The sequence below is a fragment of the Eremothecium cymbalariae genome, chromosome 2, assembly GCF_000235365.1.
Source record: "Eremothecium cymbalariae DBVPG#7215 chromosome 2, complete sequence".
In the NCBI taxonomy this organism is placed as follows: domain Eukaryota; kingdom Fungi; phylum Ascomycota; class Saccharomycetes; order Saccharomycetales; family Saccharomycetaceae; genus Eremothecium; species Eremothecium cymbalariae.
In genome coordinates this window covers 914,490-938,204 of record NC_016450.1, presented here as the reverse complement: position 1 = coordinate 938,204, position 23,715 = coordinate 914,490, and the positions used below count along the sequence as shown (strand labels likewise).

Genomic DNA, 23,715 nt, shown 5'->3' with positions numbered 1-23,715 from the left:
AGGGGATAAACGTAAAAAAGGGGAAAGGTGGAAAGCATTTTCAAAAACTCTTCCAAGTTACTCAGAGATATATATATATATTACGTTCTAAACAGCTGATTCCATTTTTTGGGTGTTGATTCAAAGCAAATTATTCAATTATCAAAAATAAGTAATGGTAGTCAAGCTATTTTTGTTCACCTTATGGACTGATTATGCGCTTCAACGGGTTTAGATACTTGCTAACAGTTGAAGCTACATTTTCAAAAGTGGCACGATTGACCTTTAAATGCATATTAATATTCAAATTCATATTCAGCTGACGAATTTGGGTTGCTTTCCGTTTAAATGCATACATATATGCATTTAAACGGAAACGTTGTCTCCCGATCTATTTTCGTGTTCTGTGACTTTATATGCGTTTAGAGGGAAACTTACGTAGAGTTGGGAATTGTTACATCCGTACACCACATAGGTGGAATAGAACAATGTGTGTTTAAAACTTCAAAATGATTCAGGAGTATGCTACTGAAGATGTCTAGTAATAGGATAATGAATGGGGGCAGTGGAACCTGAGGTGGTCAGGTAAAGATTAGGTGGTATATGCACATTCGGATCGGAGTGAATAATGCTGTTTTTGCGGAGTTCTATGTATATTATGGTAGATTCAGTGTAATTTTATTAGCATATCGGAATAGGCCGATCTCCGCGGGGGGTCCTTATTTGTAATGTTCGTTGTGCTTAGACTTAGATTGTTCAAGCCCAATGAGTTCTTTTGAGGTATTTGAGTGTTATTTGAGGAAGGCAGGGGGAGGGGGGTACTGAAGTTGGGGTCAAAGCAGGATCAACAACAGATTATGGTAATTCGTTAATCTTTATGGAGCCGAGGATCTGTTGAGGGGAACAGGGGGGGGGGGGGGGGGGGCTGTTGTTTTGTTGTTAAAAGTTGAAATTTTTAATAAGGGCGTATTCTCACATAAGGGAGTTAATTTTTGGTGCAGACTGGTCCTTAGATCAAAGTTGGTTGGAGTTTCCGTTAGTTGATTTTCAGTTACCTATCATGCACAAGGTAGAACAATACAAAGAAGCCCTATATGTGTCTACAGGATGTGTGCGGTTGTCAAATTGTGTGAACTATTGAAAGAGAAAGATAGGCTTTTGAAAGTTTATCAGAACAGGGTGGAACACTTGCTTGCACAATTACAACAGACAGATAACATGGCGATTCGTGAAACGGCAAAGAACGAATTTCGAGAACTTAAAAACGGGATGTACGAGCTTGAACTCACTCCTGAAGAAATTATTCAGTATAAGCTCGAGTCGCTTGTTCTTCAAGATCCTGTACCAACCTCTAGAGATCTTGTTCTTTTTTCATCTTCGCCTGCTGCCAGTCTTCCAAAGCTGGAGTCGCCTATAGTATCGAGGAAACATGCAGTTTTGACATCCCCTGTGCGTCAGCGTGGTTTTAGTACAAGAGGTAGAGTGTTAAAAAGACGTCTATGAAGTATGCCTAAAGCTATCTTCCAAATATATTGTATTGGGGGGGGGGGGGCTATTGCCTTAGATATGAGAAACACTACCTGTTTCTTTTGTTCGCCAGCAGTAGACAGTTTTTTTTGTTGTGCCTCGTACGTTATGGAGATGGAGCTATTAAAATATATGTCCGACGGTATCTTAGACATACCTAACATCTTTTTTTGATTGCAATTTAGTTTGTACTGTACTAAGAACTGCTGTATGACAACTTTCCAACTTGTTTCCCATCTGTCACTAGCAACAGCATGGTTCCAGATGCGCTGTTTGTACAAGAAAAGCAAATCAAAAGTCCGCGACGCGCGTCACTCGCCTGCTGTCACGGATTTTCCACACTTTGTATAATAAATATATATTATGTATTATATGATTTATTTATAATTCCAGCGTCATACACACAAAAGGAGGATCTGGTGGCGTAATAGGGCGTCAGAAGCATGCAGATAGATAGAGGAAAGCGCATTTTATTACACTAAGTATGGGGTAATAGCAGACACAAGTATATCACATATGTATAGGTTGGGGCTGGGCATATATAAATAGTAGAGGTATAACAATATAACAACACAGTAGTTTCCGCTCTTTTTTCGGGAGAAAAAACAAATTATAGACTAACGAATGAAAACCTTCTTCCTTTCCTTCTTCCTTTTCTCTATTTTCTTTACTTTAGTCCTTTTCCTTCCTGGACATATTATTTGCGATTAGATGTCTTCTAAATCCATGTTTAAACCTCTGGTCTTGGCTCTCATGCGTTCGATTCTCGCTTTTAGTTGATTAGTAACTTCAGCAGCGCGCTTCCAAGATTCTTCACTTAGAAGTGAAGCAGTACTACCATTGGTGGTAGTACTACCAGCCACAGCGTTTGTTGTATCCATGATGTGCAAAGAATGAACGCGTCTAGGTAAATCATCGCTCGATTCACTGGACGTAGCTACCCTTACTGAAGATGTTAGGGGGGAGAACCTGCTTGTTAAACCTGCGTTTGACCGGAATGATCCTCCGGAAGCTTTACGGAGCTGAGGTTGATGTTGTGATGATTGAATGCTGATGCAGGGATCACTGTGGTTGCTGCCCCCGTATACAGTTCCGCTATGTGCATTTAGGCCTTGAGAGGGGGATATAGCATGAATACCTTCCAAAACGGACTTTGCAGGAGTGCCAGGTGAGTTATTGGCATTCAAAGCAGCATCTAATTCACTTTCTAATGTGGCTAACCGGTTTTTCAACTTTGTAATCTGCAAATCTTTGGAACGTAAAGCCATGGTCTTCTCATTTAATGCTATTTGAACATCATTTAATTGATCTTGAATCGTTTGGTTCTCGGAATTCAATTGCGAGGTTTGGGTTTGGAAATTAGTCAATTTGGCCATTAGTTCTTGACGTTCTTTGTTCCACTTTGATTTATGGGCTCTTAGGTCTTCCAATTCAGACAAAACTGCTGGTGGTATTACCGTATGTGTTGCACTACTATTACTACTATTGTTATTATTGAGTTGTGGGGTTGACAAAGATGCGGATGGCGGGAAATGAGGAGGCTTAACACCTGAGTGCGATTGTGAACGGCCAAGTAACCGTGGTTTTGTGTTTAATCCACCATTGTTCAATACCGCTTTATCCTTCAATGGAGAAGTTGCACCTCTCTTTGTAGGAATAACAGAGGCCGCAGGCGATTTTAATTGACGAAGAGAGTCCTGGTGTGCAAGTTGCCTGCCTGCAACGTTTGCAGGAGATACAACTGCAGGAACTGTATTGGATCTGTGTGACTGATTGGTCTGCATCTGAGTATGACTATGAGTCTGAGAATGAGTTTGGGCTGGAGCTAGAGGCAATGATTTGGAGGTTTCAGGCAACGTGGCCACCATAGCAAGGGGCTTAGAGCTAACTTCTACCTTTTCAAAATACTCATAAATCTTTTTCTTTTTCAGACTACCTAGCTTTTCCAATTCGTCGCTAAATTCTCTTTCTCCGAGTAACTTCATCACCGTTGCAAAACACTCAAAGCCAGAGTCTCTTAGTGATGGCTGGGTATCGTTAACAATTTTCACAATTACTGGAACAATATCTGGCATCATTCTCATAATAATTTCGTCCCTTAGCCTGTTGGCTGTTGGCCTCCATTGTTGTTGTAACATTCTTGTGAAGAACTTGGTAGCTTCCATTCTCACCTGGGGAATTTTATGCTTCATATGTTCTACAGTTGCTTCTAAACAGTTGTCAACCCCATAGTATTTGACAAGAATATCTAGTGCTTCCACGACAGCCTCGTTTACAGAAGGTTTCTTCTCTTTTGTTCTTTCTAAAAGAGATTCTAAAATTATATGGCCATGGGGAGCAATGCCTTCACGTAACACAGTTGCCAAGTGAGTAACAGAATTGGCTGCAATAGTCGCGGCTTGTAAATTTGCATCCTTAACAAGGATTTGTGACAATGCACGGATATAGAAGGAACAATCTTCTGAAGGGTCAAGTTTTTTGATAGGTTTCAAAACTTCATCATAAACCTGCTGTAAAGTATCAACACGATCTTTCCATTTAACAGATTTTATTTGTTTTTCAAAATCAGGCGGGAAATTTTTCATCATGGTCGAAGTAGGTAACAAGTCAAAGGGATCTGCAAGTGCAGAAACCACGTCATTTCCACCTTCGACGGCTCTAGATCCGATACTACCGTTGACACTGCCGCCACCGCCTACTCGTGTTCTCCCACCCAGAGTGGCGGAACCGCCCCCAACAAAGCCATCACCCATCAGAGTATCACCTTCATTGTCCGTTCCAGACAAAGCAGCCATTGCTGCTGCTTCCGCTTGCCTTTGCTGCTGCAACAACTGCCAATGAAATAACCTTGGTTGTGCCGATGGCGGGATTGTACCATCATACTTGGAAAAAACCTTGTCCAAATCCTTTTGCTGGATTGGTTTCAATTTTTCTAACAATAAATCTTGTAAAAATGGCTTCCCAGTCCACTTGTAGATCTCCAATATAAAGTTCATCGTTTCAGAACGCACAGATTTATCGGCATGCCCCGCTAATCTAGGTAACGGTTCGAGAACCTGGGGCCAAAAATCATTCTTAACATTCACAAACCCAAAAGACTCCACAATCCGAGCCATAGCATTCATCAAACTGCTAACTAACCTCGGCAGCTTATTAGATGAAAACGGTAACATCAACTCCATCGACTCCCGAATGCTACTATCAAAAGATACCAACATAAGAATACACTCTAATGCCTTGCCCTTGGTCCCCTGTCGTGATGAACTAATCCCCTTCTCCACAAGAGCAGGAATTAACTGGCCCCGCAAATAACTAGTCTCCGGCAACCCCTCTGACATCTGAGACATAAAATCCAATAACTTATGCAATGCCGCCATCGCACTCTCCTGCGCCACAACATTAGAATCAACAATAAACCTAGAAAACAAATCTGCATCCTGCCAATAAATAGATACCTCCCCCGGAATATTCATTAACGAACACCTTGAAAACATCCCCTCCAACTCCTGATACCCATGCTGCCTGGCTTTCCATGACTTGTGCGCAAGCCGTTGTCTTAATCCTAGTTTAGTAAAATCCTCTTCTTCTGCCATCTTTCTAAACTCTCTCCAACCTTCTTATTCTTTTCTACCAACTGATCCAAGAATCACCAAATTATGTATAAAATACACCGACGCCTCCAAAACCTACTTCAAAGGCCCTTGATGACTTGTTCATTACAAATATATGGCGTAACAAACATTTATATTTGAACTAAATTGTGTGTTAATATTGAAGAGATCCCATTTGTAAAATGTAAACAAAAGAAAAAAAATCCACAAAGCGGAACCGAAGCTGCCAGCGCCAGCACACCGCAGAACACTACCTCCCAATCATATATTACATGGTTTTAAGCCATCCACTGGCTTCTTCAAGCTTTTAGGACAATTTATGAAGATTACAGAGTATGCAGCGTCTTTTTGTAGCCTTCTAGCTTATTTCTACGACATATATAACTCCTGAATGTGAACTGGCGTCATCTGTAATGCTTTTTCGAGCTAGGATAAGACAACCGTGCAGCAATTGAAAGCCCTGGTGCATAACATAAGGCATTACGCCCGTGCTCGCCGCTACTGTTATTAGGACGTTTATTTCGGAGCTTTGTGCTACTTTCTCGTCAATACCAATGGTATTCTGTTCTTAGACAATGTCGAGGACCACTAACTTTAGGTCACGTGCTAGCTGGCTTATCTCGTCACGTGCCAGATAATGCTTTCTTGATGATCAGCTACTGCTTATATAGTCTCTCACCTTAATCAATTACCCTCCAGTGTCCTAAGCCGAACTAGTATATGATTTAATCTAGCCTAATCGCTAGGTTTGGGTCTCCTTATATAGCTTTCTGTTGACTATCGAGATAATTCTTCGTCCGGTATCGTAACGTCGAGGTGATCCTTAATAATTTTATGACGATCACGTGCACAAAGTCCATCATGATATGTTAACTATGGTTCAGGAGGGTCATCAATGCCTTGTTGGCGCAATCGGTAGCGCGTATGACTCTTAATCATAAGGTTACGGGTTCGAGCCCCGTACAGGGCTTTTTTCAGCGAATAGTTTTGTTGATTTTCATTTTTGTAACTTTTATATTCTTTTTTTACTTGGATGCTGTATGCGATACAATCAATTGTGATTGTTTCCACGAGTGCTTCAGCGGTTGAAGGAGCGTTGGTATTCATATAGTAGTTTCCGTTGTCTCACCCGTTTGACCAGAATTATGTCGCAGGAATGCACTACGTTTCTAATTGATTATTCTGCCTCTATGGAAGAGCATCTTCAAAAGTTCGAGGCTTATTTGGAGTATTCACTGTTTGAAAAGTGCCAAAAAGCTAGAAAGACCGATTACACGCAGGTCGTGTTGGCCAACTGCTCAATGGAGAAAAACAGCAGTGATGTTAGGAATATGTTTGAAGTGTATCCGCCTACTGCGCCTTTAGATCTGCGGTCGTTGGTTAAGATATGCGAGAGGTTAAGGACTCTTAGAGAATTGGATCTGCTGGAGAATGATAGGAGTTATATGCTAGAAGCGTTGCTTGCTGTTGGTGTCCAGATAAACGAAAAGTTTAAGAAAAAGAAGGTATTGAAGCAGTTAGTTGCGGTGACAGATGATTTGGATGGGCTGGATATAGATGACGATGAGTTGGAAGTGATACAAGCAAACCTTGATCTACGGCTGATCTTGGTGTATTGTGGTGGTAAGCAGTTCCCGGATGATTTTCATAAGACCAAATGGGGGAAACTTGTATCTCTGCATGAGGGCTCCATGAAATTTACACTTGGAGAGATGCTTCATACGATTGAACAAGTCAACCATCGCCCTATAAAGCCTGTAAGGGTCTTCCAAGGACAGCTGAGGCTGGGTGCCGATTTCAAAAACCTTGAGTCTTGTCAGGATGATCCATATTGCATGTGTATCAATGTGGAAGGATATCCGGCTACAAAAGCTGTAACGTCGCTCAGCAGAAAACAAGTGCAGAAGACCGAGGATGGGTCTTACATACCGTTAAAGTCTGTTGTCGAGTACGAGATACATGAACCCAGTGAGAAAGAGGATCAGGAATACGAAGCTATTACTGTGTCGAAGGATCATATTGTCAAGGCATTCCGCTATGGAGCTGATTATATCTCGTTACCTGACGTGCTTGCATCTGAAAGAATCTACCAGACCACTCCAGGGTTGGATATTCGTGGATTCATCGATCTTTTTAATGTTCCAAGACAATATCTATGCGGTGAATCGGTCTATATCATTGCAGATACGAGAGAGGGTTCTGAAGCTGATTTTATGGCATTTTCAGCTCTAGTTGATGCAATGATAACATCTAAAAAGCTGGCAATTGCTAGATATGTCCAGAAAAATAACAGTGAAGTGCAGATGGTCGTGCTGTGCCCGTTGCTGGTAGGTTCAAACTTGAAAAAACGCACTTCGGATAATCCAGAGGCGGAACCAAAACGTGCTTTAGTGCTATGCAGATTGCCCTTTGCTGAAGACGAGCGTGCTTGCGACTTTTTACCCTTCACAAACAAATATCCTAAAGATGAGGACATGGATGCTAAAATGGACCAATTGGTAGACTTAATGGATATGGATTCAGACGCTACTGAGCATCACAGTGAAACCAGCTGGTGTTCTAACAGCTCAATACAGCCTTTTACTTCCTTCATGAAAGATAGTTCACTACCACTGCCGTCTGACCCTAATCTGCAGGAAGTCTCGGATCCGATCTGTATCCCTGCAATTGCAATTCATCGCCAAAAGCAGGTTCTTCTAGATTATTTCCACCAAAGGTTCATCCTTGGACAGGAAAATGCCTTTTCAATTGGCAATATGGCAGACTCTCTAATGGAGCAGATCGCTCCACGTGCCCCTAAAGCCACTGCTGACCTGGCAAGTCAACTGAAACTGGGCTTGGGCGTCAAGCTCGCTGAGAAGGTGGAATACCCAAACCAATTTGCCCCAACAGATGAAATCTTCGACGACGATAATGACATTGACACAAATATTCCTTCCCTCGAGAAACTCCTTTCCATTGGGAAATCCATGCGACCTTGATTTTCTGTCCAATTTTAATAGTTTTTGCCTTATACCCTTACGTAAACTTATGTTAAATATTTATATATCTCACTTGATTTCTTATATTAATCCACGAATAATACACTAATTACATAATTGGCCGTGTAAATCGTACTAGAGCCATCCTTATAACGAAGGCAGACATCCATTTCCGCTCTTGTCTTACGGCATCGAATCACCTCCTAGCAATGTTGGGACTTCCACTGATAGCGGGGAGTGGAGAAAACGGCAAAAAAGGCTATATGTATAAAACGCAAAGCACAACACATCAATTCAAAATTCTGGAGCTATAGATTGGTTCCTCCACAATTAAACAACTATAGAAGCTGAAATTACTTCTTCATCTTCTTATACTTTCAACATTACTACTACAAGGAGTCTCAATGTCTCATTCCGTGAAGCTCGTCCCTACTAAAGCGTTCCATGACCAAAAGCCTGGAACCTCTGGTTTGAGGAAAAAGACCAAAGTGTTCCAGCAAGAGCATTATACAGAAAATTTCATTCAAGCAATCCTTGAGGCTATTCCAGAAGGATGCCAAGATGCGATTTTAGTTGTTGGTGGAGATGGTCGCTACTACAATGATGTTGTGATGCAAAAGATTGCTGAAGTGGGTTCAGCAAATGGAGTCAAAAAATTGATTATTGGTCAGAACGGTTTAATGTCTACTCCAGCTGCTTCACATTTGATTAGGACATACGCTGAGAAGGTCACCGGTGGTATTATATTGACTGCTTCGCACAATCCGGGTGGCCCAGACAACGATCTTGGTATAAAGTACAACTTGGCTAATGGCGCCCCTGCTCCTGAAAAGGTCACAAGTGCCATGTATGAGATATCGAAGAAATTAACACATTACAAGATTGTCGAGCCATTTCCTAAGCTTGACTTATCCAGGATCGGCACCGACCAAAAGTATGGGGATTTGTTGGTTGACATTATTGACACAACAGCGGCCTATGTTAAATTGGTGAAGGAAATTTTTGATTTTGACTTGATCAAGTCGTTCTTACAGAAGGCACAGTCTGAATATGACTTCAAGATTTTGTTTGATGCTTTAAATGGTATTACTGGACCATATGGCAGGGCTATATTTGTTGACGAATTGGGGCTTCCTGAGCACTTCTTGCAACACTGTACCCCGCTGCCAGATTTTGGTGGTTTGCATCCTGATCCAAACTTGACCTATGCACATGATTTGGTAAGCAGGGTAGACGAGGAACAAATTGCCTTTGGTGCTGCCTCTGATGGCGATGGTGATAGAAACATGATCTACGGTGCTGGACCCGCTTTCGTTTCGCCAGGTGATTCTGTTGCAATCATTGCAGAGTACGCTCAAGAAATTCCATATTTTGCGAAGAACGGCATCCACGGCTTGGCCCGGTCTTTTCCAACATCCGGCGCAATTGACTTGGTAGCAAAGGAGCATGGCTTGAACTGTTACGAGGTTCCAACTGGTTGGAAGTTTTTCTGTAACTTGTTTGACTCCAAAAAGTTGTCTATATGTGGAGAAGAATCCTTTGGTACTGGGTCCGACCATATCAGAGAAAAAGATGGTCTCTGGGCCATTATCGCCTGGTTAAACGTCTTGGCCATTTATAACAGGAGAAACCCTGAAAAACCTGCTTCTATAAAGGCCATTCAGGATGAATTCTGGTTAAAGTATGGTCGTACGTTCTTCACCCGTTACGATTTCGAAAACTGCTCTACTTCCGACGCCGCCAACATTATGAATCTACTAAAAGAATTTGTTGAGGACAAGTCCGTCATCGGTCAGCCCTTCGAACCTTGGCCATCAGTTCTCGTTGTCGACACAGGAGACTTCAGCTACACTGATCTTGATGGCTCCGTCTCAGACCACCAAGGCTTGTTCATTAAACTATCCAACGGCACCCGCTATGTCGTTAGACTATCAGGCACTGGTTCTTCCGGTGCCACAATTAGAGTGTACATTGAAAGATACACCAACGACCAGTCAGAATACTCCTTGACCGCTAGTGAATTTCTGCACGTCGATATAGCTGCAATCCTACAACACTTGAAGTTCAAACACTACATCGGCACCGATGAGCCTACAGTCCGCACTTGATATTCTACTATATATGTATCACCGCCAACAATTAAGAGTAACTTTGTTCGGTCAGCCTATTATTACTTACATAGCCCTAATGGTAGCGTCTCCTAGTCCATATCATTGAAACGATCTAAATTTCTTAACACAGATGTAGTCTTTTTATATGTATCACATGCATAGTATGGGAAAAATATATAAGAATCTTTTGATGCTTTAAACATCCATCTGACCGCCGAATTAACTGCTACGTGGCTAACTGATGCTACTCATGTCCCAGCCTTGGTTCTAATTATATCCTAACATCAACGATGTATACAACTTCATCGTTTCTGCTACGGGGCTTTGCTGCTGGGACCAGCAAACTTAACGTAAGTTAAGAACAAAAAAGAAACAATTATAAAGAACTTGATTACAGTTGAGAACAACAAAACAAGAACACATAAAATAAAAGTAGTTATTCTTCGAGTTCCATCCGTTTTGGAAAGATCCATATTACCCAAGAGTACCAGCATATATCATGTACGGTTGGAAACTAACAAACAAGTTGAAGTTTGGTAGGTCCAAAGATGAAAAGGACAAGGAGAAGGAAACAGATGGTAAAGACACCAACAACAATAGCCTGAAGCACGGGCTTTTGTCACATCTGAGTAGGCGCTCATCAGCTTCTCATGTTTTAAATCACAATGGTAATGCGAATGGCGATGGAACACGGTTAGATATCCCCCGCAGTTCAAAAGATCGGAAAGAGACGATTGTTGCTACTCTTAATTCAATTGCACCAGTACGCCTATCCACAGATGTGTCCACGGCGAGTGCTAATGGTGGAAGTACGGACATCAATTCTTCGGCGCATTCAAGCTACAGGGATATTTGTTCTGATACAACGGATGTTGCTGATGAGGAGCGGGTTGGAATGCCGGCTGGTGAACAGCAGCAGCAGCAGCAGCAGCAGCAACTGTCACAACAACAGAACCAGTCTTCAGTAGCAGCATCTGAAGAAACACCTCGGACGGAGCAGCTAGTATCTAATTCAAGTGGTATTATGACGATTAAGATATACAGCGGAGAATCTTTTAAGCTTCCATTTGCAATAACTTCTAACCGGCAAATTCTTGGGAAACTATTATCGTCAGGAGTGAATTCAACTCCATCTCGCAACGTTGCAAACTCGGTTGATGAGTTGATTTCCTCTATGGAACAGGTGACATTGCGTGAGGATGAGGATAAGTTGATACCGGGGGATGTTGCTACCAACTACATACCTGCTACCATAGTGTTACCTGATCCTGAGGGCTTGAATCCACTTGTTTATTTGACTATTGAATTTGACAACACTGTTGCCACCATTGAGCCAGAATCTGGTAATATGAAACATCCTGTTTTTAATAAAATATCCACCTTCGATGTTACACGTAAATTACCCCATTTGAAAATTGATGTGTTCGCCCGTATACCATCTATTTTGCTTCCTTCGAAAACCTGGCAGCAATTAAACGGTTCAAAGAATCCAGACTTGCATGATTTGCTTAATAAAGTGAATAATAATATGGATATCCATTTAGACTCGTTTCAATTACCTTTAAATTTGCAGTTTAAGTCATCTGCCAATATCAGATTATATAACCATCAATGGTTAAACCTCGACAGAGGACTAGGGAAGGTTAACATTACCATTGATTATAAGTCTTCGAAGAATAATCCTTTAAGTATTGACGACTTTGACCTATTAAAAGTGATTGGGAAAGGTTCATTTGGTAAGGTGATGCAAGTCAAAAAAAAGACACTAATAAGATATATGCTCTGAAGGCGATCAGAAAGTCATATATAGTTTCGAAGTCTGAAGTCACGCATACCCTTGCCGAACGCACAGTTTTGGCCAGAGTTGACAATCCATTCATTGTACCGTTAAAGTTCTCCTTTCAATCTCCAGAAAAACTATATTTGGTCCTTGCATTTATTAATGGTGGTGAGTTGTTTTTCCACTTGCAGAAAGAGGGTAGATTTGATCTTTCAAGGGCTAGGTTCTACACCGCAGAATTGTTATGCGCTTTAGAAACTCTACACAGTTTAAATGTCATCTACCGCGACTTGAAGCCCGAAAACATCCTATTGGATTATCAGGGGCACATCGCACTTTGTGACTTTGGTCTATGCAAGCTAAATATGAAAGATCAGGACAAAACAAATACCTTCTGTGGAACTCCTGAATATCTTGCTCCTGAATTATTATTAGGCCAAGGTTATTCAAAGGTTGTCGACTGGTGGACACTTGGTGTGTTATTATATGAAATGCTAACAGGCTTGCCGCCGTATTACGATGAAGATGTCCCCAAAATGTATAAGAAAATTCTACAAGAACCTTTGCGGTTTCCAGATGGCTTCGATAAAGATGCCAAGGATTTGTTAATAGAATTATTATGTCGTGATCCAAAAAGAAGACTAGGCTACAACGGTCCTGATGAAATCAAACGCCATCCATTCTTCAGTCAACTAAGTTGGAAAAGATTGTGGATGAAGGGTTACATCCCTCCATACAAGCCCCCAGTCACAAGTGCTCTAGACACCAGTAATTTTGACCAAGAATTCACAAGGGAAAAACCAGTCGACAGTGTCGTCAATGACTTCTTAAGTGAATCCATCCAGCAACAATTTGGCGGCTGGACCTACGTTGGTACGGAGCAGTTAGGAAGCTCCATGCTTCCCGGTAAAAGTATGAGGTAGAAAGTATAAAAGAGGGATCAAATAAAAAAGAGGAATAAAAACAACAACGGCGATTACGACCAACTATTGGATGTGTCTTACTTGGATTAATGAGACCCAGTCGTCATATATTCCATGCCTGCGGTAACAAGTCGCGGAGTTCATATCAAACACCTACGTAAAAGAAAACTATGTAATTTTTAAAATGTAACGCATGCTCTTATGTGCTTGAAGTATACTGATAAATACTGGAACTACTAGCTAACGTCAGCAGCGTCTTTAGATCGATGCATTCATTGATGATAACACTTGATGGAAAGTTGGTGGAGTACTGGTGTGTCTTTTCTTTTGTTGAAAAATTTTAAAGTCAAGGATTAATAGAAAGACCCCTTCGGGGAACAAACGTATGCGATGAGGATCAAGCATCTTGTAACAAAGCGGAAGCAGTTCAGAGCTTATAGTTGCATCGAAGCAGGTCTTAAAATTGGATAAGTTTGAGGCAGACTTACTAGCAAGCTAAAGTAAAGGTGAACATGATAGCTGTAGAGAATATTCAGAAGAGAGCGTCTGCTCAAGATCTCGAATTAAGCACTAAGGGCGATAATGGTAATAAGAAGAGGAAAGTGGAATTTGCAGACGATTTGGTTAATGGTTATAATCGAAAAGAACTTGTGCCTATCACGACTGAAAAGTTCTCATCTCAGTTGTATAAGAGCTACGTTATGGAAGCATTGGATGATTTGGAAACGTTGAAAGATGCTACAAAGTTGAATACACTAGCCAGTCAACTGTCAGTACCAACATGCAGTCCTGATAGTATATCTGCAGAGAATATGACGATATTGTTGGAAGTTTTGAGTAATAATATCAATAAGCTTGATACGAAGAGGGGGGTACCTATTATTCGGGCAATAATTAACTTTGAGAAGTGGTGGAGTCTACCCCCATTTACTCTAAGTAGCTATGTATTCTTTCTACAGATATTATGTTCCAGCATGCCCAAATGGTGGCAAGATGTGTCCATGATACTGATTTCTAACTTTAAGCTCCCAGTGCAGAAGACTATCAAGCATCATGAGATGTTGAGATATTTCATAAAGGCCATTCCTTCGTCCACTAATTTTATTGACTCTTATGTTGCGAAGTATTTCCCAAACAAGAACGATTCAAAGAAGAATCTAGTGAACTTTATCAGTAATGTGCTTACGTTAACAGAGTATTGTCCTGAATTTCGGTTTCATGCATGGTCCATGGTTATTGAAAAGATCATTTCAGTTGACGTTGAGCTACAAAATGAACTGGATGAACTAGACGATGATATTGAAGACGATATAGACAACGAGCTTGAGGATGATGAGGATAACTACGATGAAAGCGATTTGAACTCCAATAGTGAGGCTAATAATGAAGTTGGCGATGAAGATGGCGATGGCGATGAAGATGAAGAAGAAGATGATGATGATTCAGAAAACGAAAATATTGACGGTGATGAAGAATACAATGTCAATGTCACAAGAAATATCAAGGATCTATCTGGCAAACTTGATACAATTCTCACACTAATAACGACTAGGCTATCTAACGCTTTGACACCAGAGAGCTTGGAAAACGGAGATTACATCAGCACTTTTAATACACTCATCTCACTCTTCAAATCGCACATTCTCCCCACGTACTATACTAGATCTGTTCAATATCTCATGTTCCATGTGTCGCAACAACAGACAGAACTGATGGATGCTTTCCTGGTAACATTGATAGACATTGCCTTTTCACCCAATGAGACCATCGAAAAGAAGATCAAGTCGCTCCAGTACATTGGATCCTTCATAGCGCGTGCAAAAAAGCTCACACACACCCAAATTGTCTTCGTTGCCAGCTACCTTATCTCCTGGCTGCACCGTTATGTGCTTGAAAGAGAGGAGGAAGTAGAGCAACCGGGCGGGATGGATCGATTCAAACATTTTTATGCAGCGTTCCAATCACTATGCTACATATTTTGTTTTAGGCACTCTATATTTCGTGACGGCAATTCTTGGGAATGTTCCATCGATAAATTCTTCCAGAGGATGGTCATTTCTAAATTCAATCCCCTAAAGTTCTGCAACGAAAACGTTATGCTCATGTTTGCACGCATTGCCCAACATGAAGATGTCGTGTACTGCTTTAGTATCATTGAAAATAATAACAACGAACGCCTGCGCGGAATTATCGGCAAATCCAGCGATGGATTTACTTCCGTAGAAGGTAGCTCTTCCTCCCCCTCCTCCGCCTTCTCCTCCTCTTCCTCTTGTTCCTCCTCCTCCTGGTCTCTTGCCGCCAGACAACAATTCATCGATCTCCAGTCATACTTCCCCTACGATCCACTCTTCCTCAAGCAGTACAAAAGAATGATGAAAGAATATTACGTAGAATGGAGCGAGATCAGTGGAGACTACGAAAGTGATGAAAGTGAAGATCTCGATGAACTGCAGTCCTGATTCTTCGCTGTCGCCTCCGAGAACGCCCAAACCGTTTACACCATTCCGCTTTCCCTGAACACACAGACGCCTTGCATAACAACTTTATAGATATATTTTTAACATCAAAACTCCCCCCTCATCTTCGTCTCCCATCATCATTCTCACCCATCTTCGTGTTCATTTCACATACCTATACAGTCACCTGTTGGCAGTAGCCCGGTTACCTATCCGCTCGGGCGGGCTCCCATTAACCCACGCACACACAACCAAACAACCAAAACAGCCCTACAACCTCGTCTTATGCAACAACTCGCCCGTCCAACAACCCTTGCCACTCTCACCAAGCCCAACACTCTTGGTAGTATACTTTACGACTTTTGGAGGGCCCGTCAAAATTCCATATCATCTCTCACGATTTCCTCGAACATATCTTTTGAGAAGTTTTAGTAGTCGTTTCCTCAAACTACGTTTGGAATGGGATAAGGCCCTAATTTCCCAAAAAGACAAAGGTATATATTATAAGCCTGGGGTTATTCGGATTAGTGAGATGATCTTCTGTCATAAGAAGAGGGTACCCGGTTATCAATAATAATTTAGTGGTATTTTGAATAAGGTTATAATATATAATAGGGTCTACGATAGGAAAATAAGTGGCTTGAAGGATGTTCCTGTTCAATAGTGAACAGCAATCGGATCAGGATGAGCGAGGTGAGTGGAAGTTTGTTGAATCTGTTAATCAGTTTGATGTTATTGGGGCGGAGAGTATATCAGTGAGTGATGGTGAGCAAGATGAGGTAGGAACTGGGCCAGATACTGTTAGTTTGGCATTTCTTATGTCTCTGGGCGTTGCGTTTGGGGTATTGATAGTTGTTATGGTTGTTATGGCGGCGTATCTGACGTTTTGTCAGGGCAATGAAGATGAAGAGGAGTATAACGAGGAATCAGGTTTGTTGCCACGGAATTTTTTTAAGAAATCTGCTGGGGTGCTGCTGGACAGCTCTCTGCTTATGCAGGGGTCAGGGAGTAGTGATGATCTGACCGAAGTGGAGCGGCAGCAGCTTACGAAGATGTCACGATTTGAGATTGAGCTTTACCAGCGTGCTAAGGAGTTTCGAATGATGAATCCGCCGATGGTGAAGCCATTTGGGACGTACGTCAATGCATCTGATAGGCAATGCATCAAGGATAGAGGTATACAGGCGTATTACTTGCTACCATCGATTAATGATAATGTTGATGTTTCAGGGAACTTTCTTCCTAGCTTTCTTATTCAAGACAAGTTGAATATTACGTTTACAAAGTATAACAAGTCTTCCTCGACAATCATGAACTACCCATTGCCATTTAATAAGCGGGATGCGGTGTATTTTGAGGTGAAGGTTTACAAGTTCAAGAATACATTTATGTCAAATTCTATATTCAGCATTGGATTAGTCACTTGCCCTTATCCATATTTCTCTATGCCGGGCATGTGTCCCTATTCAATTGCATATGAGTCTACAGGGAAACTAAGGATTAATAACGCATTCTATGCAAGCACTTTGTTGCCTAGTTTACAGGAAGGCGATGTGGTTGGGGTAGGCTATCGGTATAGGTCAGGGACGATATTTATTACACACAACGGAAAGAAGCTTATGGACTTGACTCACAATGTCGGGATCGATTTGTTTATAGGTATAGGTGCCATGAACGCTGCATATACCAGGACCTATACCAAAAATGGGCTTTTGGATGATATAGACAACGTCGAGTTGCGCAATGAACTTGCAGACGTTGAACTTGGTCAAAAGAAAGAGATATCTGATGTTATTAACGAGCAACTACTTCTCGTCCATGATCCACAGGAAGCATGTGTTGATTCCGATGAAATAGAGTTGCACGTCAACTTGGGTAACTTGGGCTATGTATTTGTGGAGGCAAATGTTAAAAAATATTCTTTCGGTAGCCTTTTTGGTGACATTGGTATCCCCCCTGCATACAATGGGGATGAAACAAAGACAGATTTGATACTTCAAAAGGGTGACGACTTACCCCCAACCTATCCAGAAGATGAGCTAGGTTTTTTTGGTAACATAAAGGTTAACTTGGGTCATAGACCCTCAACATCGGTTTCAACCATCAGCAACAATCTTCAAGGTTCCTCGGAGAGTTTCCCCGGCATGCTCAGCTACGAAAGAAACACATCCACCACTACCACCCACTTTAAAACACTTGGTGAAGAAATGAACAATGGGCGCAACCTACCTGGTGATATTACCGAGAATGAAGCCGCTGCTGCTGCACCTTTGTTATCCCGGGGATCGAAGGGCTCCAAATCCGCAGTTCGGAAGAAAAGAAGGAAAATGAAGAACCAAAAATAGAACCAAAAACGCTGTTCCTATATATATCGCAACGACTTTCTGAGTAAATAATTAAATGAGCTTCAGTTCTGTTAGTACCTTCATACATATATAATATAAGATATATTTAAAACTCTCCCCCGACCCTCCGGGCAATATAATAATATAATAATATCACTTCTCGTAAAACGTGTGCCCAAGCCCGTTCGTTAGTTCATCTAATTACATACTTTGAATATTGCGTACATCACAAATAGAACCTACCTCCTTCTTCAACGCTTCTTGCCCTTCTTCTTGCCCTTCTTCTTGCGCCCACCCGCAGCCGATCCTGCACCAGAGGATGTCCCTCCACTGTTCTCAACTTTCGGCTGCTCTGGAACATATTCCTTCACTTCCGTATTGACCATCAAGCTTGCTATCCCAGCCATATCTTTACTCTTCAACCCGGTCTTCTTCTTCTCCACCTTACCAGTCTCTACACTAACCCCACGTGGACCCAACGCACTAAACACTCTCGAAACATCTTTGGATTTCTTCGTCTTAAACTTATAATTCAACCCCAAATGGTTGTTACGCGTCTTGAACTTCACCTGTGAGCCATTGTCACTACTGTTCCTATATGTAAAACTTATCACCGTTTGCGAGGGATTCGCTGAAACCACCTCCAGAGAGTTACCAATATACAGATCCAACGATTTGCTACCCGACATCCTCAGCCTCTAACTCCTCTTGTATATATATATATGTAGATAGATTATCTTGACTGCTTATGCTCCCCAGTATTCGCATCGTAACATCACTTTTTCCTACATAGATTTCTCATAAATCACTCAAATTTGAACCCACACGCTTGAGTCTGCTCCTCACTAAACACACCTCAAAACACAACCCTTACATGACTGCCTTCCCACGCAACCTAACACCTTCCACACTCTTACCTTGCCGTTAGCCAATGTACCGCGTCCCAACTTAATACCTCGGTCGACAGAATTGCCGCCCTCCCGACACACAGCCAGCCCGACACCTCGCCCGGCCCACCCGACTAAGACTGCAGTTGCACTCCAAAGTCCTGAAATGGTCAGCCGGCCGACCATCGCACAGCACTGCTTGCAACTCCATGCTTGCTTGCCGCCGCCGCCGAGTCCCAAACATCGCCAAAGCCGGGTAACACCCAAGCGACAGCGGAGCGGAACAGTTAAAATTGGAACTGAAATCATTTTACTCGCATTATTAATCTAAACGGGCGGCACAACTCAAGAAGTACCTCGCTACCGGAATTATAAAAACATCTACAAGGTTATTTGATAATCAAATAGGGTTTTTGACAATTAGAAGGAGGATTTTCAATTTCTTTTGTGGTTGGTAAGCTGTTGGTTAGCGGAGGTCAGGCAGGGGAAAGATCAAAGTTTCTAATAAGACTATATACAATTATTATTAAAGTACTTATATTAAGCTTGTGCAACGACTACACAAGTGATATAAAGGCTTAATCTGGTAGATAAGATCTAGAACAAGAAAAGTATCGGCGCAGCAAGAAATTAGGTAGAACAATCATCGAGTAAGAGGCAAACTAGTGTTTTAATTTAATTTTTTTAGAGGCTAAGTAAGGTAAAAGGGAAGTCTTCAGATAGGGGCTTGGATGGACATATATGTATATATTCGGGGTATTCTTATAAGTAATATCAGTGTCGGTTTACGGGTGGTTTTTTTAGCTGGACGTTAAATTAAACAGAAATATTAATAATCAACGCGGCTGCAGAAGGAAAAAGCAGCAGTAGTAGTATTGGTAGCAGGCATCAGCTGGTTAGAGAAGATAGCATGCGTCGTGGAACAGTCATATCAGATGGTTCATCAGTGGTTACGAAATTGGATAGTGGGGAGAGTGATGAGTCTAGTGTAAGGCATTCAGAGAAGGAGGAAGCTGTCAATGCCAATTATCAGGAGGTTGACGATGGTGAGAGTGACGGTGAAAAAGCAGTCGCGGATAACAAGTTGAAGCAGAGGGGTGATAGGCAGGATGATAGGGGGGTAAATTCTAGGGGGAAGAAGAAGCAGGAGAGGAGCACATCGGAGGATGGGCTCAGTGAGCAGCTGAAATTGTTGAGTCTAATTGACCGAATTAAAGGGGAAAATGAGTTTGTGCGATATTTGAAGCAACCGGAGTATATTAAGTTGTATAAGAAAAGGAAGGGGTTAAGCAATTTCGGCGGCTATTCCTTGCACAGGAGTTGAGGCCTCCTGCGGAGGCTCCTTTGTCTCCTATGCAGAGTGTAAGCTCAGTTGGTGGTTCTTCTCACAGTGAATCCGGTGTGTCTGGTGCATCTGGCATGAATAAGGAACAAAATAAGCCCATCTGGGTTTTGAAATTCAGTAAGGATGGTAAATATATGGCGACTGGTGGTAAGAGCAACTTGTTAAATATATGGAAAGTTATCTCTTCCCCAATGGAGAGGTGGTGTATTGATCACTCTCAGAACATAGACCGTTCACGGACCAAGACAATATCGATTTTGAACAACCAGCTTGCAAAGTATAGGAAAGTCAAGCAACCTCTAAGTGGTAGTGGTTCCATAGGGGCTAACACTAATACACAGAGTCATCACGGTAACGGCAATGAAGAAATATCTCTATATTCGCCCATATTCCATCCAATACCCTATCGTATTTTCAACGAGCATACACAGGATATCTTGGATTGCGATTGGTCCAAAAACTCATTCTTGTTAACTGCATCTATGGACCGAACAGTTAAACTGTGGCATTCTGAGCGTAAGGTCTCGTTGGATACTTTCCAACACCCGGATTTTGTGACATGTGTTAAATTTCATCCCGGTGATGATCGCTTCTTCCTCTCGGGGTGCTTGGACCACAATTTACGGATATGGTCTATTTTAGATAATAAGACAGTTCACACTTATGACTGTAAAGATCTAATAACCGCATTGGATATTTCGCCTGATGGCAACTTAGCACTTGTTGGTACTTTCAATGGTTATATTCACGTTCTATCGACCAAGGGATTGGAATTAAAGCACTCATTCCACTTGTTGAATGAAGCATGTGATTCTGGGGACAAACAAATAAAGGGGCCCAAAGTTACTGGTCTTGAATTCTTCAACTCCGGGGAATCATATGATCTCAAGCTACTAATAACGTCTAATGATTCCAGGATTCGAATATATGATATGGAAACGATGAAAATGATAGAGAAGCTACGAGGATTGGACAATAAATCATCACAAATTTGTGCTCACCACGTGGCGTTAGATAATGATATTTCGCTAGTGTTGAGCGCCAGTGAAGATCATTGCATCTACGGTTGGGTTTTGCGAAGCACCGATGACAAAACTAAGAAATCAGATTCTGCAGATAGCCTTTCATCTGCCAAATCTAACAGGCTTTTATGTAAAAAAAAGGAGTCTGTAAGCTCCAATGGAAGCTCCAGGAAGTTGAAAGACTTATTCAGGAAAGCCAGTCATGGTGTCGAAACTGCAAATAAAAAGTCATTGTATAATCACCTCATTCCACACCAAAATAGAGACAATTATCTCAAGAACTCGGATTATATTACGTTTCATGCACACCACCATCCTGCCACAACAGCCCAAGTAGCCCCCTTAGAAACGCTACAGATTTTATCGCTCTCCAATGATATAATATGCGAATTGATGACAGAATTCTCACAAGAAGATACTGATCTTGATATATTAATTTCACCTAAACAAACTTGCAGGAACTCTATAAGAAGTTGGACCGACCCTCATCCTGAAAAAGTTGATAAAAATCGAAAACTGAACAAGCACTTGCCAATGATGAAACAATCTTTTGGGAAAATTATTGTCACAACAGACACATCTGGGGTGATAAGAGTATTTCGGAAGGACATATCGAAAACCGTGAGGATGAAGGTCTGCAATATGCTTGAAAACGTAGATCTGAATGCATATTCTGCAGATCGTAATCTCCCAGCGGATAGCATATCCCATTCAGCAAGTTCCGGTACTGTGAACACTAACAAGAATACTCCCCATTCAGCGGCCAACTGCATAAGCAAACTCTACCGCCACGAAAATAAATCTAACACAAGCATGACTAGCTCACTAAGGCGGCCCCACTCGATCACTAATGGTACCACCGATGATAATCTTGCAAACTCAGCAGCAGGGACAGCAAATAGTCCGAAAATCTTGTGCGATATTTGCGGTGGTGACTTAGTCACCACCGCAAACAAAAATTCGTTTCAGGATTCTAAATCACGCTACTGTCTTGAATGTGGTAATCAATTAAATAGATTCAGATAATATTTATTTTGATGTCGACGCGTATAAAAAGAATAGATCAGCCCACCACAATCTCGGGCAAAATGGCTGAATGATTAACATAACGCCGTCAAAAAATCCACCTATTTTACCAGTACCACCTTTTTTGACTTGCCTTCCCACCATCGTTATCAGCATCATTGCATCGCTGTTCACCGGTTGATAACCATATATATATATCACTTCAGCTTACAGCCTGCTTGGAAGACGTAGATAAATTCTGCTTCATCATCCTAGTTTTCTTAGGTCTGAATTTAAATAGATCAATTCACTTGAATGCATGAACACTTGCTATACTCGATGAAGAAGCCACTCTTCTGTATTCCTTAAGAGTTGGATTTTCAATTTTTTTTCCGAAGGGCCTTGTGAAGATTTAATTGGTCTTGCAAAGACACATGTATTTTGACTCTAAATCATTGACAGCCTAATTTCAATTCAAAACTTGTCTGACGTATCCAATACACAAGGGCCAACGTAGTGATAACGAATTATCGATCACTTTCAAGGGTCTATAGCTAGTGAACATAGAAAAACCAAAAAAAACAAAACAAAATAAATCGAAAGATGCCCTCACGATCAGAACACCAATCTGACTCCCCAGCAGGAGAGAGAAATGCCGCTCAAAGAATCAGCAAAACCGGTTCGTTCATCGCTGGAGGTTTGGCAGCATGCATAGCCGTCACGTTCACTAATCCAGTGGAAGTGGCAAAAACGAGAATGCAGTTACAGGGAGAACTATCTGCCGTCGGTGAGACCATCTACAAGAACCCATTCCAAGCTATGGGCCTCATTGGTAAAACGGAAGGAATTAGAGGCCTCCAAAAGGGATTGAACTGTGCATATATATACCAGATTGGCCTTAATGGGTCACGTCTGGGTTTCTATGAACCCATACGTTTAGAAACGAATAAACTACTTTTCTCAACAAAAAACCCCTATGTCCATCAAAATATGGCGGTTAACATAGTGGCTGGCACCCTCTCCGGCATGATTGGCGCGGTTATAGGCTCTCCTCTCTATCTAATCAAAACAAGAATGCAATCGTATTCCTCTGCCATACAAGTTGGTCAACAAACTAGATACTCTTCTATATGGAATGGTATCACTAGTATAGTCAAAAATCATGGCATTAAAGGCCTCTTTCACGGTACTGACGCTGCAATCTTGAGAACCGGCGCCGGATCTGCTGTCCAACTGCCAATTTACAACTCCGCCAAGAACTTCTTGTTACGTAATGCCCACATGCAAGATGGATATTCTCTGCATCTCATCGCCTCCACCATATCCGGCGTCGGCGTTGCCATCGTGATGAATCCTTGGGATGTCATACTAACAAGAGTCTATAACCAGTCTGGCTCCCTTTACAAGGGCCCAATAGATTGTTTTCTCAAAACCATAAAGATAGAAGGCCCCTCCGCCCTGTACAAAGGGTTTGCCGCCCAACTCTCAAGAATATGCCCACACACTATCCTGTGTCTAACCTTCTTGGAACAAACTATGAATCTTGTATACCACGCTGAAGCCATTCTGCTAGGACCATGACTCTCCTCCCCCATCCATTTCTGTATCTATTAGTACCTATATGTATCTACATATCCACATAGACATCTATATATAGATCTACATAAATCAACTATATTCCTCCAAAATCTCGCACCTCACCCCCCACCATCACCCCCAAACACAAATCCACATCTCTACACA

At 41.7% G+C, this 23,715-nt stretch overlaps 7 protein-coding genes, 1 non-coding gene and 2 further genes across 8 annotated transcripts; 8 read left to right on the top strand and 2 right to left on the bottom strand.

The window, feature by feature from the left end:
• Positions 1 to 2,213: 2,213 nt before the first annotated feature.
• On the bottom strand, positions 2,214 to 5,099 carry STU2 (Stu2p; the record flags this gene model as incomplete). The annotated part of the gene is made up of 1 exon (XM_003644970.1): positions 2,214 to 5,099. The coding sequence occupies one exon, from the start codon at positions 5,097 to 5,099 to the stop codon at positions 2,214 to 2,216; it is 2,886 nt and encodes a 961-aa protein (XP_003645018.1).
• Positions 5,100 to 6,014: 915 nt separating this feature from the next.
• Ecym_2477 lies at positions 6,015 to 6,087 on the top strand. Its single transcript has one exon. It is a non-coding gene; the product is annotated as a tRNA-Lys (tRNA).
• A 175-nt stretch (positions 6,088 to 6,262) lies between these two features.
• Positions 6,263 to 8,098, top strand: YKU80 (ATP-dependent DNA helicase YKU80; the record flags this gene model as incomplete). The annotated part of the gene is made up of 1 exon (XM_003644969.1): positions 6,263 to 8,098. The coding sequence occupies one exon, from the start codon at positions 6,263 to 6,265 to the stop codon at positions 8,096 to 8,098; it is 1,836 nt and encodes a 611-aa protein (XP_003645017.1).
• Positions 8,099 to 8,502: 404 nt separating this feature from the next.
• On the top strand, positions 8,503 to 10,206 carry Ecym_2475 (uncharacterized protein; the record flags this gene model as incomplete). The annotated part of the gene is made up of 1 exon (XM_003644968.1): positions 8,503 to 10,206. The coding sequence occupies one exon, from the start codon at positions 8,503 to 8,505 to the stop codon at positions 10,204 to 10,206; it is 1,704 nt and encodes a 567-aa protein (XP_003645016.1).
• Positions 10,207 to 10,708: 502 nt separating this feature from the next.
• Positions 10,709 to 12,912, top strand: Ecym_2474 (the record flags this gene model as incomplete).
• Positions 12,913 to 13,424: 512 nt separating this feature from the next.
• RRN3 (rDNA-binding RNA polymerase I transcriptional factor) lies at positions 13,425 to 15,371 on the top strand (the record flags this gene model as incomplete). The annotated part of the gene is made up of 1 exon (XM_003644967.1): positions 13,425 to 15,371. The coding sequence occupies one exon, from the start codon at positions 13,425 to 13,427 to the stop codon at positions 15,369 to 15,371; it is 1,947 nt and encodes a 648-aa protein (XP_003645015.1).
• A 644-nt stretch (positions 15,372 to 16,015) lies between these two features.
• SSH4 (Ssh4p) lies at positions 16,016 to 17,713 on the top strand (the record flags this gene model as incomplete). The annotated part of the gene is made up of 1 exon (XM_003644966.1): positions 16,016 to 17,713. The coding sequence occupies one exon, from the start codon at positions 16,016 to 16,018 to the stop codon at positions 17,711 to 17,713; it is 1,698 nt and encodes a 565-aa protein (XP_003645014.1).
• Positions 17,714 to 17,964: 251 nt separating this feature from the next.
• SRP21 (signal recognition particle subunit SRP21) lies at positions 17,965 to 18,402 on the bottom strand (the record flags this gene model as incomplete). Its single annotated transcript, XM_003644965.1, has 1 exon — positions 17,965 to 18,402. The coding sequence occupies one exon, from the start codon at positions 18,400 to 18,402 to the stop codon at positions 17,965 to 17,967; it is 438 nt and encodes a 145-aa protein (XP_003645013.1).
• Positions 18,403 to 19,510: 1,108 nt separating this feature from the next.
• On the top strand, positions 19,511 to 21,993 carry Ecym_2470 (the record flags this gene model as incomplete).
• Positions 21,994 to 22,575: 582 nt separating this feature from the next.
• OAC1 (Oac1p) lies at positions 22,576 to 23,553 on the top strand (the record flags this gene model as incomplete). The annotated part of the gene is made up of 1 exon (XM_003644964.1): positions 22,576 to 23,553. The coding sequence occupies one exon, from the start codon at positions 22,576 to 22,578 to the stop codon at positions 23,551 to 23,553; it is 978 nt and encodes a 325-aa protein (XP_003645012.1).
• Between the last annotated feature and the right edge of the window lie 162 nt (positions 23,554 to 23,715).